The following is a 13394-nucleotide window of genomic DNA, read 5'->3' as shown; positions in this document are numbered from 1 at the left end:
CCCGTCCCTTCCCTCCCCACCAAATGCTGCTTGCTGTATGGGGGATGGTGCACAGATTGGGTGAATGGGCCTGGGCAACCCAAACTCTTCAGCAGTGGGCCAGACTCATCCAGCTCCTCAGGCTGTCCTGATACACAGCTCAGGTGGTTTCTCTGCTCTGTTAGTGATGCTGTGGCAGCTCGTGGAGGGGTGTCCTGAGCCTTCTTGGCAGAATACAGGGAAGGTCTGGGCACCAACCCAAGGGATTACACTGAAGGGGAATGGTGGGACGCATGCCAGATGTGAGAGTCTGTTGCACTCTTTTTCCCTGGCCACATGCCTGAAGCACTGGTAGGTCTGGCTCTCCTCTTGTTCCATGTATTATATATACATTGGCTTTCTTTTCTGTCTCTACAGCTTAAAGAATAAGATCTGGGTGAATGAGTTCCGGTGAGTTACTGCCTTTTCTCTAGTTTGTATGTGTCCACTAACCCTTGAGTACTGTATTGAGCAAGAGAGACCCACCCCACTTTGCTTTTTTTTTTTTTTTATATGACTCTTAACTGCCAAATATTGAGGGAGCATGTTTAAGGATAAACAGGGACAACCCCAGAGCACATCGCTGGAAAGTATGCCTGCCTTATGCAGAGAGCAGCATTTGCTTGAAAAGATTTGCAGGACCAGCCTGCTGATATTCCATCCTGAGAGGTGCTGTTCTTCCAAGCAAGGGAAGCAGGGAGATGTCCTGCTTTGCCTGTGCTGGCAGCAGAGGATAGCCTCATTCATTAAACAGAACAGCACACTGACCAGTCATAAGATGGGTATTTAACCCCAGAAACAAGGATTAGGAGACATCATGGCTAAGCAGCAGTGTAGGAAGATCAAAGTCATCCCTTCATGTAAGAGTAGAGACACTTGCTTGGGATATAGTGCAGGAAGAGAAGACATCTGGGGAGGGAGGAGGAGTGGCATTTTCTGGAGTCAGGGTGTAGTTGGGTCTTAGCATCACTTTCTATCTGAACTTTCAGGTATGGTGGCTTCTCCTTGGGAGCCAGCAGTTCCCTCATGCTTCCTCCAAGCCATGAAGTCACTGATGCCATTAAACAGGTGAAGAAAATCTTGGAGCTAGCACAGGTGAGTCCCCCATAAACCCTGGATGCACTAATGACAGAGTCCTGTAACTTGGGAGAAGACTTGGAAGCCCTAAAATGAGGAGCATGTGTGTATGTTAGCTGTGTCCAGTGGCTTCTCCCCATTGTCTCTGAGCTGGGGTCTCCCAGGCTGGTGTCTGGGAGCAGCAGAAGGCTTGGGGACACGCTCAGCTGAGGCTTACGCAGCCCACATTGCTGATGTGGGTTCTATCCAACACCAGTTGCAAGCCAGTGGGGATTACAGACACCTCTTGAGTGCTTTGTGGCAGGACAGGGTGGGCTGTCTCAGAAAATTAACAAGTGGTTGTTAATGTTCTTCAAAACCTCAGTTGAACCCTCCTGTGCTGAGTCTGCCTTGGCTCAGAAGAGAATTTCAGCCACTGCTTGCTTCTGAGACTGCCTGTGGGCTGCAATGTCTCTGAAGGTTGCCTGCAGCTCTGGTTAATACTTATTGCTGGGAAAAAAGCAGGCCTGAGGTTAACCTCTTTTACCGGTGGGACTGCAGAAAGGAAAGAGGGGACGAAAGCTGCAGTTTCTCAGCCTTCTCACCACTTCTGGCTTGGTGGATACAGGCTGCAGAATGGAAAGAAAACTCTCAGAGCTGTGAAAAATGTGGTGTGACCCCCACTAGATTCCAGGACATGAATAAAGGTATTCTCAGAGAGAAAGTAACTCTCTTTGCTGTTTGCAGGGGAGTGCCGGAGATCGGTTTCTCAACAGCTTAGCAAGTTTCATGAAAGGCCTGGATACAAAGAACAACGTGAAGGTAAATTAACCAGTCCTCACTGCTGTGCCTGCTGTTTGAAGCTCTGGTAACCTGGAGTTATTTTTAGTTTCCAAAGTCCCAGCAGTTTCCCTCGGACAGCTGTGCAGACCAGAGCTTTCTGTATTTGCTAGTGGAGCAAATGCAGCTTGTGTTCTTGTGTGAGTTTCCTCAAAATCTGATTCTTCCTTGGAGTCTAGGCCTAAGGCCCAGAAGGACTTCAGTGCTAGCTTCCAGCAGCCTCTTGTAGTTATTGATCAAACTGTATATTCTGTCTCTGAGCAAACTAGCCAGAAGGATGTGGAAAGAAATTATATATACGCCATATACACCCCATATCATGACCTCCACGAGGAAGAAAAGGCAGGTTATAGTTGCAGGGGACTCCCTTCTGAGGGGTATGGAGGGCCCAATATGCAGGGCAGACCCTCCTCTCAGAGAAGTCTGCTGCCTCCCCGGGGCCCATGTTAAGGACATTACGAGGAAACTCCCCAGCCTGGTATGGACCTCTGACTACTGCCCAGTGCTGCTCCTCCATGTGGGTAGGGACGAAGCCATGACACACAATGCAAAAGCAATCAAAAGAGACTTCAGAGTCTTGGGATGGTTTCTGAAGGAATCTGAAGCACAGGTTATTTTTTCCTCCTCCCTTCCAGTTGGCATGCAGCAACATTGGGAGGAACAGACACAGTCTGTAAACATATGGCTCCATGGCTGTTGTCACTGCCACAATTTTGGGTTTTTTGACAATGGGATGTCCTACACAGCACCAGGCTTGATGAATTCAGACGAGATCCACCTCTCTCAAAGGGGAAAAAGTCTTTGCCTAGGAGCTAGTGGGGCTTACTGACAGAGCTTTAAACTAGGCTTGAAGGAGGAGGGGGATAATATCAGGCTTGCCTGTGACATGTTGTGGGATGGCATGCCAAGGTTGGAGGGGCGGGGTGCCAGTGAGGGCCCTCAGCCTGTTGCTCAGGGACATGTTGGACACTGCAGCACACTTGAAGTCTAGAGGAGATGAGCAAGGGGCTCATGAGATAATAGGAACCAACAGGGAAACACTAGTGAAACACTTCGGAGGAATTCCAGCCAGTCAGCCAGCCAGCCTCATTGGGAGCCCAACTGAAATGCCTCTATGCAAACGCATTTAGCATGGGGAATGAACAAGAGGAGTTAGAGATGTGCTCGTGCCTGCAGGGCTGTTGTCTTATTGGCATCATGGAAACGTGGTGGGATGGCTCCTGTGACTGGAGTGTTGGGATGGAAGGATCCACAGGCTCTTCAGGAAGAACAGGCAGGGGAGACAAAGAGGGGGTGTCACCCCCTCAGTGGTCAATGACCAGCTGGAGTGCATGGAGCTCCACCTGGGGATGGATGAGGAGCTGACCGAGAGCCTATGGGTCAGGATTAAAGGGGAGTGCAGGGACAGGGGATATCATAGCGGGGGTCTGCTACAGGCCACCTGACCAGGGAGACTGAGCAGATGAGGCCCTCTGTAGACAGATAGGAGCAGCCTCATGTTCACAAGCCCTGGTCCTTATGGGGGACTTCAACCACCCCGACATCTGCTGGAGAGACAATACGGCTGAGCGTAAGCAATCCAGGAAGTTCCTGCAATACATTGATGATAACTTCCTCCTCCCAAGCGACAGAGGAGCCAACAAGGAGAGGTGCCATGCTGAACCTTGTTCTCACCAACAAGGAGGGCCTGGTAGGGCATGTGAAGCTCAAGGGCAGCCTTGGCTGCAGTGACCACAAAATGGTGGAGTTCAAGATCCTCAGGGCAGCTGGACACTTGGGGGTGTTGATTGATGAAAAGCTCAACATGAGCTAGCAATGCGTGCTTGCAGCCCAGAAAGCCAACCGTGTCCTGGGCTGCATCAAGAACAGCATGACCAGCAGGTCGAGGGAGGTGATTCTGCCCCTCTACTCTGCTCTTGTGGGACCACACCTGGGGTACTGCATCCAGCTCTGGGGTCCCCAGTACAAGAAAGACATGGAGCTGTTGGAGTGAGTCCATAGGAGAGCCACGAAGATGATCAGAAGGCTGGAGCACCTCTCCTGTGAGGACAGGCTGAGAGAGTTGGGGTTGTTCAGCCTGGAGAAGGGAAGGCTCTGGGGAGACCTAAAGGGGGCCTACAGGAAAGCTAGAGAGGGACTTTTTATCAGGGAGTGTAGTGACAGGACAAAGGGTAATGGCTTTAGACTGAAGCAGGGTAGATTTAGATTAGATTTTAGGAACAAATTCTTCACTGTGAGGGTGGTGAGGCACTGGAACAGGTTTCCCAGAGAGGTTGTGGAGGCCCCATCCCTGGCAGTGTTCAAGGCCAGGTTGGATGAGGCTTTGGGCAACATGGTCTAGTGGAAGGTGTCCCTGCCCATGGCAGGGGGGTTGGAACTGGATGATCTTTGAGGTCCCTTCCAACCCAAGCCATTCTGTGATTCTATGTTATATGCTCTCAATAAAGGAAGAGATGTTCTGCAGGGCTCAGGAGCCTGTTGGGTGACTGAGATACCTGGTGCCTTTCTGATGCTGATGTGATCTCTTGCAGGTGTGGTTCAACAACAAGGGCTGGCATGCCATTGCCTCCTTCCTGAATGTGATCAACAACGCCATCCTTCGGGCCAACCTGCAGCAGGGCAAAAACCCTAGTGCTTATGGGATCACTGCCTTCAATCACCCACTCAACCTCACCAAGCAACAGCTCTCTGAAGTGGCTCTGTAAGTCCTGATGTGAACATGGATGGGTTTGGGCTCATCAGCTGCTGATTACTGGAAGCAGGCAACATAGGAGGTGCCAGCCTCGCTGGTGGACACTCAGTGGCCTGTAGCATTTAGGCTCTAACGTGCTGGCCTTATTTTCTGTGGTCTGGGCAGATGGCAACATGTGCTGTTGAGCACTTGCTTTTGAAGCGGTACTACTGTGCAAGCTTTCTGTTTATGAGTCCCTGGAAGCTGCAGTTTCTAAGAACCAGTGTAATCTTGGGACCTTGGGAAATTCTTCTCAGCCATATGCAGAAAGGCAGGTTGTCAAAGGCATGTCATTCTTTTGTCCCAAGGTGCCACCATTTGACTAGGAACCATTGATAGATCCTGTTCAGTTTTGCCCACTGTCTCAACCTGGGAGGCACACAGTGATGCACAGGGCTTACTCCACTGAGCCATGGACTACTCCAGTCCACTACTGCCACAACCAGAGTCAAGACTTATAAGCTGTCTGCAGATACATCCTTCAAATCTTAAGAGCAGTGGCAGATGACAGTCAGATATCTCTGAACTTTAAAACAACACACACACACACAAAAAGACAAAACACTGACAACCTCAAGAAATGCATTAAGTGGGAAGCAAGGTGGTGGTGATAAGAAAGGCTATTATGCTGAAGTTGCCAACCAATCTCTAGGTTGTGGTGCTGTCTTTGAGATGCCAACAGGCTGCGTATGTTCCCTTTGATATATAGCTGGAGAAAAACTGTGCAGTTAAGACAGCCTGATATGGTCATCCTTTACCCTGCAAAACAAGGACAGCAGAAAGAGAAATGTTTTTTGCACTGTCCTGCATGAGCTGCCTTATTTCATCTCAAAGGAGCCAGCACCAGCTTACAAATGCTTTGTTTTCTTCTTTTTTTTGTCCAGGATGACCACCTCCGTGGATGTCCTAGTCTCCATCTGTGTGATCTTTGCCATGTCCTTTGTTCCTGCCAGCTTTGTGGTTTTCCTTATCCAGGAACGTGTCAGCAAGGCTAAACACTTGCAGTTCATCAGTGGTGTGAAGCCTGTCATCTACTGGCTGGCCAACTTTGTCTGGGATATGGTAAGGGCTTTGTGACTGTGCTAAACTGTCCTTCATTCTGTGTTTGCAGGGTGTCTGTTGCCCTGAAGTGCAAAGTGCATATAGGGCCAGTGGGCACCACATTAATTCAGTGAGTAATAACTGTGCCTGTGACTTCTGTGTTTACTCTCTTGGGGCAGTGGTTCACCTCAGTAGGACAAGGAATACTGAACAGAGGATGGGAGGGCAACGGTAACCTCAATCATCAGCATTTATTATGTCACTTTAAAATACCTGCCCCAAAATGTTTGCTTGTGTAGCCCCTTGTTCTGCTCTGTTCAAAGCAGGTTTTTTCAACCTGTGGTGTCCAGAACCTCTGAGAGTCTATTGACTACTTCTAGAGGGTCCAAGAAATTCATGCATACTACATTGCAGTTCACACATGTGACGCTCCTAAGAGTTTCCCATTGGAAACAGCTTTGGGAACACTGAAGAATGTTAAATAACATTGGTTCAGAGCAGCAAGACATCTTTCACTTTTTTGTCATCTGGAAACAAATATAAAGCCGTATTTTTCACTTTCCAGTGCAATTACATTGTTCCAGCCACACTGGTCGTCATCATCTTCATCTGCTTCCAGCAGAAGTCCTACGTATCCTCCTCCAACTTGCCTGTACTGGCTCTTCTTCTGTTTCTCTATGGGTAAGGGATTTCTCATGAAAAAGATGACTGAGAAGGCTCTTAAGACTTGGAAAGTGTTTACTGATGTTGCTGCCTTTCCTCTTGCCAGGTGGTCTATCACCCCTCTCATGTATCCAGCCTCCTTTGTGTTCAAAATCCCCAGCACAGCATACGTTGTGCTGACCAGTGTGAACCTCTTCATTGGCATCAATGGTAGTGTGGCCACCTTTGTCCTGGAGCTCTTCACCAACAATGTATGTTTCTCCAGAATCTCCTCTGTCTTGTGCTGCTATGATCTAGTTCCCTGTTGGTGCCATGTTGCCTTTAGCAGCCAGTTCTCCAGAAAGGCTAGCCCTTGGCCTGTACCCATTAGTTCCTGCAGCAGTTTAAACACAGGTTCTGATGGAAATGGGTTAAAGCTCACTGCAGCAGTGTTCACAGAATAGTGAACTCCTGAGATTTGTCTAATCGAACCCCTAAGCAGAGTCAGCTAGAGCAGGTTGCTCAGGGCCATCAGCTTTTGAACACTTCCAGAGATGGAGACTCCACAGTCTCTCTAGGCAACCTCTTCCAATTCTCAATCACCCTTAGGGTAAAAAAAACCCCAAAATTTTCAAATGGAATTTCCTGTATGTTCTTCATAAGGGGTAGTTTCTGTCTGCTACAGGCCATTTTAAGCACTCAAGCATTTAGTTGCCCTCAGTTTTGCCTCCTGGGGCAGGATACCTCTCTAACCGTATTGGGAACACCTCACTTCAGTTTTTCCAAATCCAGATGTCTACTGGGGAAGGTGCAAGTTCCTCTGATGTTGCCTGTGTGCAACACAAGATGTCTTAGCAGGCCCCATTTGACCCAAACTGGTGTGAAGTGTTCCTTGTGGGAGGAAGTTGAGGACATCCTGTGGAAGTTACCCGTTCATTGTACCACTGCCAGTGGGCATAAGGAGGCAGTCCTTCTTGATGGTCCCTTTTGTTACAAGGCCTGTTTTAGCTCAGTAAAAACGTACCTGCTTGAATATAAGTGCCTGGCAGAACAGGAGCCTCTCCTCAGGCTGCTGTCAGTCCAACCCATGGGCTAAGCCAACTAGAAGACAACAAAGGAAAAGGATTAGAGTCTCCAATATTGGATACAGAGGGGCTACCCACAGCCTCTGAGATAACCAGTCTGTGCAAACACAACTTTCCTGTCTCAGGAAGAATATCTTAAACTGTGAGCATATGGAGGAATGTCTCCTTTGGTGCAGTTTCCTTGCATTAATAGCATATTGAGCAACACAATAACACTGTCCAGAGTAGCCGTGGCACTGGCTCTTGGGAGAGCATTTCTAATCCTTGAATTTTTGTGGCGTTGCAGTGTTGGGGGAGGGACGGGTCAATCACGACATGGGTCACACTTGGCAGGTGGTGGCTGCTTTCTGCTGAGATGGCTCACTGGCACTTGATTTTGTCTTAACAGAAGCTGAACAACATCAATGACATCCTGAAGTCTGTTTTCCTCATCTTCCCCCACTTCTGCCTAGGGCGGGGACTCATTGATATGGTGAAAAACCAGGCCATGGCTGATGCTCTGGAGAGGTTTGGTGAGTGAAATTGTCTATCACAGGGACGGTGGCCTGAACTGAACAGGGGAAACTGAAGTCTGCTCCGGATGAGCACCCTTTGCTCCTCTGACTTTTCAGGAACTGCAAGTGCGTGATTTGCAGCACAGATCTGATAAAAGCTGGCAAGTCTCCACAGCTGTCCTCTTTAGGTTCTTACAAGGACTGAAGGGGGCCTGACAGATAGATCCCCAGAGTTTACAGTTATTAGGGACCTTAAAAATGAGTAAAGCCAACTGCATGGAGAGGATCATTAGGCCAAGTGTAAGGAGTGGCTGAGATTCTGGAAAGCTGAATTTTTTTTTTTCTGGGATGTAGATGTCAGGCCTGAGTCACAGTCTTTCTGTGCTTCACTAAACTTTTGGGAAGGTGGGCCAGCTCTCCTTTGGCAGGCTGAATTTTCTGGGCCTGAGTCCCAACTTTGCTACAATAAGAAAAGTACGTGCAGCCACAACTGGCACCTTCTGTGGTCTGTCTCTTCCCTCTTCCCACTGGCTGCTCTCCAGTTGCCCTGGTGCCCAACATGGTGAGCAGGAAGAAATGCTAACCCATTCCTGTTGCTCTGGAAAGGTGACTGTGCTTTTCATCTCATTTTGGCAGGAGAAAATCGTTTTGTGTCCCCTCTGTCATGGGACCTGGTGGGAAGGAACCTCTTTGCCATGGCAGTAGAGGGCGCTGTCTTCTTCCTCATCACAGTGCTCATCCAGTACAGGTTCTTCATCAAGCCCAGGTAGGTTGTCTGCTGTACCTCACTGCAGGCAGGTGAAGTTTTCATTGGTGTTCCCCATGAAATGGGGAGAATATTAACTATGGAGGCCCTATCATCTTCTGTTAAGGCTTTATCATGTTGCTGTCTCCAGGCCTGTCTATGCCAAGCTGCCTCCTGTCAATGATGAAGATGAGGATGTAACCAGAGAGAGACAGAGGATAATTAGCGGAGGAGGACAGAGTGACATCTTGGAAATCAAGGAGCTAACCAAGGTGACAGAAAAGTTCTGCATTCCCAAAACTTTTTGGCGCACCACCACGCAGTTCACCAGAATCTTCATTTAGAGGAATTTAGTGGGATGAAAACTGGACCATGTTTGGAGTGTTGGATAAGTGTAATTATAGTTTTAATTATAGTTCTCTTTGACATTGTCCTTCTCATTCTTTTTCTTCTGGTTTAGATTTACAGAATGAAGCGAAAGCCAGCCGTTGATAGGATCTGTGTTGGAATCCCCCCTGGAGAGGTAAGCTTATCTGTCAAATTTATTGCTTTGCTATTACAGCAGTATTTAAGAGCAACAGACAGCAAAGGGTATGGTAAGATCAGAAACAGGTGATCAAATTACATCAAAGGAAACTGCCTGGAAGTTGAAGCAGTTTCTGATTCTGTTTGTCTCTGCCTTTAAAGAAGATACTGAACTCTCAGTGTCTGGGATGAGAGGCCAAACTTCAACCTCCAAGGTTTGGCACAGATACACTGTGGTGGTACTACACCAGGGTGATGCCACAGTTTGTTCATTTTCCCAGCCTCAAGATTTATACTAAAATGAAAGTCCAGAAGTTTTTTTCTGAACATGCACTGAAGACTCCATCCAGCTGTTCTTAGGGTCAAGTTTGCTCCCTCCCATCTTGTCAGTGCTGAAAATGATGCAGCTAAATCCTGTTCTCAAACACGCTGCGCTCATCTGCTTTTTTGTATCCCCAGTGCTTTGGACTCTTGGGAGTAAATGGTGCTGGCAAGTCATCCACTTTTAAGATGCTAACTGGTGATACAGATGTGACAGGAGGAGAAGCTTTCCTCAAAGGAAACAGGTGAAAGTCCATGCATCTTTCCTCTGCTTTGCGTCAAAGCAGGTCCTTTTGCTACTCTTTCCTCCAGCTTTCATAGCGTTTGTTCTACTTCCCAGCAAGACTCAACTCTGCCCCACTTTTCCATTTTTCAACTCCTGGCAACCCTTTGCTGTGTCTGGTAAAGTACTTCAGCAACTTAGGAAAACTGATTTAGTCTCGTAGTCGCTTCTGAATACCTGCCCTCTCATCTTTAAATGTCATATTTGAGAAAAGAAGAGGGGGATGGGGAGAGAGAAAAAAGAATTTAGCCAGACAGACTTCCAGGATCCTGTGTTTTTTGTTAGTTCAGTGATCCCAAAACCACTATTTGACTTTCCTCCTTTTAACACCTAAAATAACAGTGTGTCCCTGTGAAATCCTAGAAGGGGTTTTTTCTTTTACAGTATTTTGTCCAACATCCGAGAAGTCTATCAGAACATGGGCTACTGCCCACAGTTCGATGCTGTTAATGAACTGCTGACAGGACGAGAGCACTTGGAGTTCTTTGCACTCTTGAGAGGTGTTCCAGAGAAAGAAGTCTGCAAGGTAAGTGGAACACCGTAGGACCCACCCCCGTGGGCAACTGTTCCTGCTTGCATGCACCCTCTCTGCAACACATGCAATGCTGTGATGTGAAGCTGCTGAAGATACTGTACAGTGAAATCTGCCCCACTTTTCTTCCAGGGCAAACCAGCGTTGCTGTGGTTTTTCAGTGCTGCCTGGAAAAACGTATTAAATGGATGGGCAGATACTTTGGGTCCTGCATTCTCATAGTGGATGCACTCTCCACTGAATGACTTCTTTTTTTTAAGAGTTTAATGGCTGTGGAGCTGCAGGCCATGCAGAACCTCACCTGCTATCAAAAATCCCAGGGAGCAAGTACTCTACAGCTTAATAGAAGCCTCATGCTGGCTGTTATCTTTCCAGTTGATTATGCTGCATCATTAAAGTGCTGCTATTGCGGCATTCATACATGGGGTTACACTAACAGTCTTTAGACAATTAACGACAGCTGCCAGTACTAAACAGCACCCTTCCCGGTACTGTTTCCTTAACAGCAGTTTTCACTGTATGTGTCCTGGGTGCTGCAGAACAGGAACTGCTGTAGGTAGGAAGATGACATTTGTACCCAGTGCTTTGCGTAGGGCCGGATCTGGTGCCTAGGGTATGTCCAGGTAGCTTGAATCCCTCTTTGAGAGTAGTGATGATGGGTCAAAACTGCAAGCTCCTTCGAAGGTTGCTGGTGAGTTCCCCTGGTGATGTTCTCACCAGCCCCATATAAAAAGGAACCAGGTTCTGGGTATGATCCGAGTAGTTGCTGAATCTCTTCCCCCTTAGGCTTTTTAATCCCCAGGGCAACAATGCCTGCTTATTGGCACCAGTGGTAATACTCCTGAATAACAAACCAGATCCTCCCCATCTGTCTGAAGGGCTAAGATACACCACAGTGGGATTGCTGGGTGTCAGTAGTGACCGTGTCCTTGCTGCAAACCCACAGGAACTGGAAAGCTAGCTGAAGCCAGTACTGCAAAGAGGACTACACCAGTGGTTAATGTGCCTCAGCTGATGTCAAACTCATGCTTACTGGCAAATAGGCTGCAGCCATTTGATTTCCTGGCCTCCCAGGGGTAGGATTGCATACAGCCAGATCTAGAGGTGAACAGGGTGTTTCCAAAACCATATCCGTGCCACATTAGATCCTCAAATGAATGGCCCCTTGCAAAAATGTTTGTAAAGTCAAAGCTCACAAGGAAAATCTCATTGTGTAGATGTTGCCATGCTTGATGCAAGATGGTGTTGTGCTGTCTCTTGTAGGTTGGTGAGTGGGCAATTCGGAAACTGGGCCTTGTGAAATACGGAGAAAAATACGCTGGGAATTACAGTGGCGGGAACAGGCGCAAGCTCTCCACAGCCATTGCCCTCATTGGAGGGCCACCTGTGGTGTTCCTGGTGAGTCTGGAACCTTTGCTCATTAATGTTTTCCTTGAGACAGAAAAATCAAGTTCAAATGAAGACTAGATGTTTCACAGCCAACTAATACTTAAATACATGATTAGTCACTTAAACATGAGCAAAGAGCACAGGGAAATAAAGATTCTCTATTTAAATGTAGCTGCAAGCTATAATGTGCCTCTGGGCTTCTGTTTCTGAAAAATTACTGGGGAAGTAGGGGTTCTCAAACACGATGCCAAACTGCCAGCTGTGTAGCATCTTCACCACCTTAGTACTGCTGCAAAGATTTCTATACCTACAAAAAAGTAACAGCCTTCCTGCTGGATACAAGCAGATCTTACTGTGCCGGAGAATCAGTCCTGTGTTTTTAATAATTCAGTGAAAACTGAAAATAAATATTTTAGGGTTCTTTATGTTAAAATCAAGGACAAAACTTAGGATTAGTGAGGTTCATACTGCAAGAGAAAGTAGTCTAGTGCTCTGTTTAAACAAGCTAATTGACATTAACTTGCTTTAGAACTGGATATTTCAAAATGTTACAGTTGCAGAATAAGCAGTACTTCTCAGGTCTGAAAAAGAAATTTTCTAATTAAAATTTGGAGCATAAATTATTTTCTCATTTTGGAAAATGAGTCAAACTTACTTATTTTCAGCATAATATATATATATAATCATGCATACTGGACAGGTCATTTCAGAGGTATTTGTTTGTAGAATGTAACAGCGTAACCTGTTTTTTTGTACATATTTTACAGGATGAGCCAACAACAGGGATGGATCCCAAAGCACGTCGTTTCTTGTGGAACTGTGCTCTGAGTGTAATCAAGGAGGGGAGATCGGTGGTACTCACATCTCACAGGCAAGTAGCACCCCAGTTGCTACTGGCTTTTGGATCTACCAGGGCTGGATGCTAAACTTTGCTTGGCTTCTCTGCCCCTTGCTGCTGCTTGCGTTGCTAATGAAGTTATTTCTGCCTACAGCATGGAAGAATGTGAAGCCCTGTGCACTCGAATGGCAATAATGGTCAATGGGCGATTCAGGTGTCTGGGCAGTGTCCAGCATCTAAAGAACAGGTAGCTATTTTCTTCTCACTTACACCACGGACTTGTCTGCATTTTAGGGACATACAGTCAGACTTAATTCCTCATGCAGCATTCCCATTGCTATTCTGGCTATGGGAAATACTGCTGGATTTTATGCTGCACTTCTGTTTCAAAGGCACTTAACTCCTGTGCTGGCCCTATTGTTTATAGGTTTGGAGATGGTTACACCATAGTGGTGAGAATTGCAGGGGCTAACCCAAACCTGAAGCCTGTTGAGGAGTTCTTTGGGCATGCCTTCCCTGGAAGTGTCCTGAAGGAAAAGCATCGGAATATGCTGCAGTACCAGCTTCCCTCTTCACCATCCTCCCTGGCCAGAATATTCAGTATTCTCTCCCAGAACAAAAAGAGACTCCACATAGAAGACTACTCAGTTTCTCAGACCACACTTGACCAAGTAAGTTATTAGTAGTCTGTCTGCCAAAAGCTTCTTCGTGCAGACATAGGAATAAATCCACCAATTTACTGGACCTATCTTTTAAGGATATTTCAGTGGAGTACTGAATCTCAGTACTTCAGGAACCCCAGTGTATAACATGCCCTGAATTAATGAAAATTCAGGGTGATGTATGACATGGCC

The 13394-nt window shown here is 47.1% G+C and overlaps 1 protein-coding gene across 6 annotated transcripts in view; it reads left to right on the top strand.

Annotated features, from left to right (window-relative positions):
- The window catches only part of ABCA1 (ATP binding cassette subfamily A member 1), a 97446-nt gene that overhangs the window by 80774 nt on the left and 3278 nt on the right, over window positions 1–13394 (top strand). For all 6 annotated transcript variants that reach the window (XM_054810799.1, XM_054810798.1, XM_054810793.1 and 3 more), the window contains 17 exons: window positions 397–429; window positions 1008–1113; window positions 1822–1896; window positions 4446–4615; window positions 5530–5707; window positions 6252–6367; window positions 6456–6600; window positions 7802–7925; window positions 8544–8673; window positions 8804–8924; window positions 9113–9175; window positions 9637–9743; window positions 10166–10307; window positions 11577–11711; window positions 12470–12573; window positions 12695–12787; window positions 12968–13211. In XM_054810799.1, the coding sequence (XP_054666774.1) occupies window positions 397–429; window positions 1008–1113; window positions 1822–1896; window positions 4446–4615; window positions 5530–5707; window positions 6252–6367; window positions 6456–6600; window positions 7802–7925; window positions 8544–8673; window positions 8804–8924; window positions 9113–9175; window positions 9637–9743; window positions 10166–10307; window positions 11577–11711; window positions 12470–12573; window positions 12695–12787; window positions 12968–13211 (2086 nt within the window). The remainder of the gene's footprint in view (window positions 1–396; window positions 430–1007; window positions 1114–1821; window positions 1897–4445; window positions 4616–5529; window positions 5708–6251; window positions 6368–6455; window positions 6601–7801; window positions 7926–8543; window positions 8674–8803; window positions 8925–9112; window positions 9176–9636; window positions 9744–10165; window positions 10308–11576; window positions 11712–12469; window positions 12574–12694; window positions 12788–12967; window positions 13212–13394) is intronic.

The sequence above is a fragment of the Grus americana genome, chromosome Z, assembly GCF_028858705.1.
Source record: "Grus americana isolate bGruAme1 chromosome Z, bGruAme1.mat, whole genome shotgun sequence".
NCBI classification, from domain to species: domain Eukaryota; kingdom Metazoa; phylum Chordata; class Aves; order Gruiformes; family Gruidae; genus Grus; species Grus americana.
Note: the sequence above shows the minus strand (reverse complement) of the source record. Positions and strands in the feature narration are given on the sequence as shown.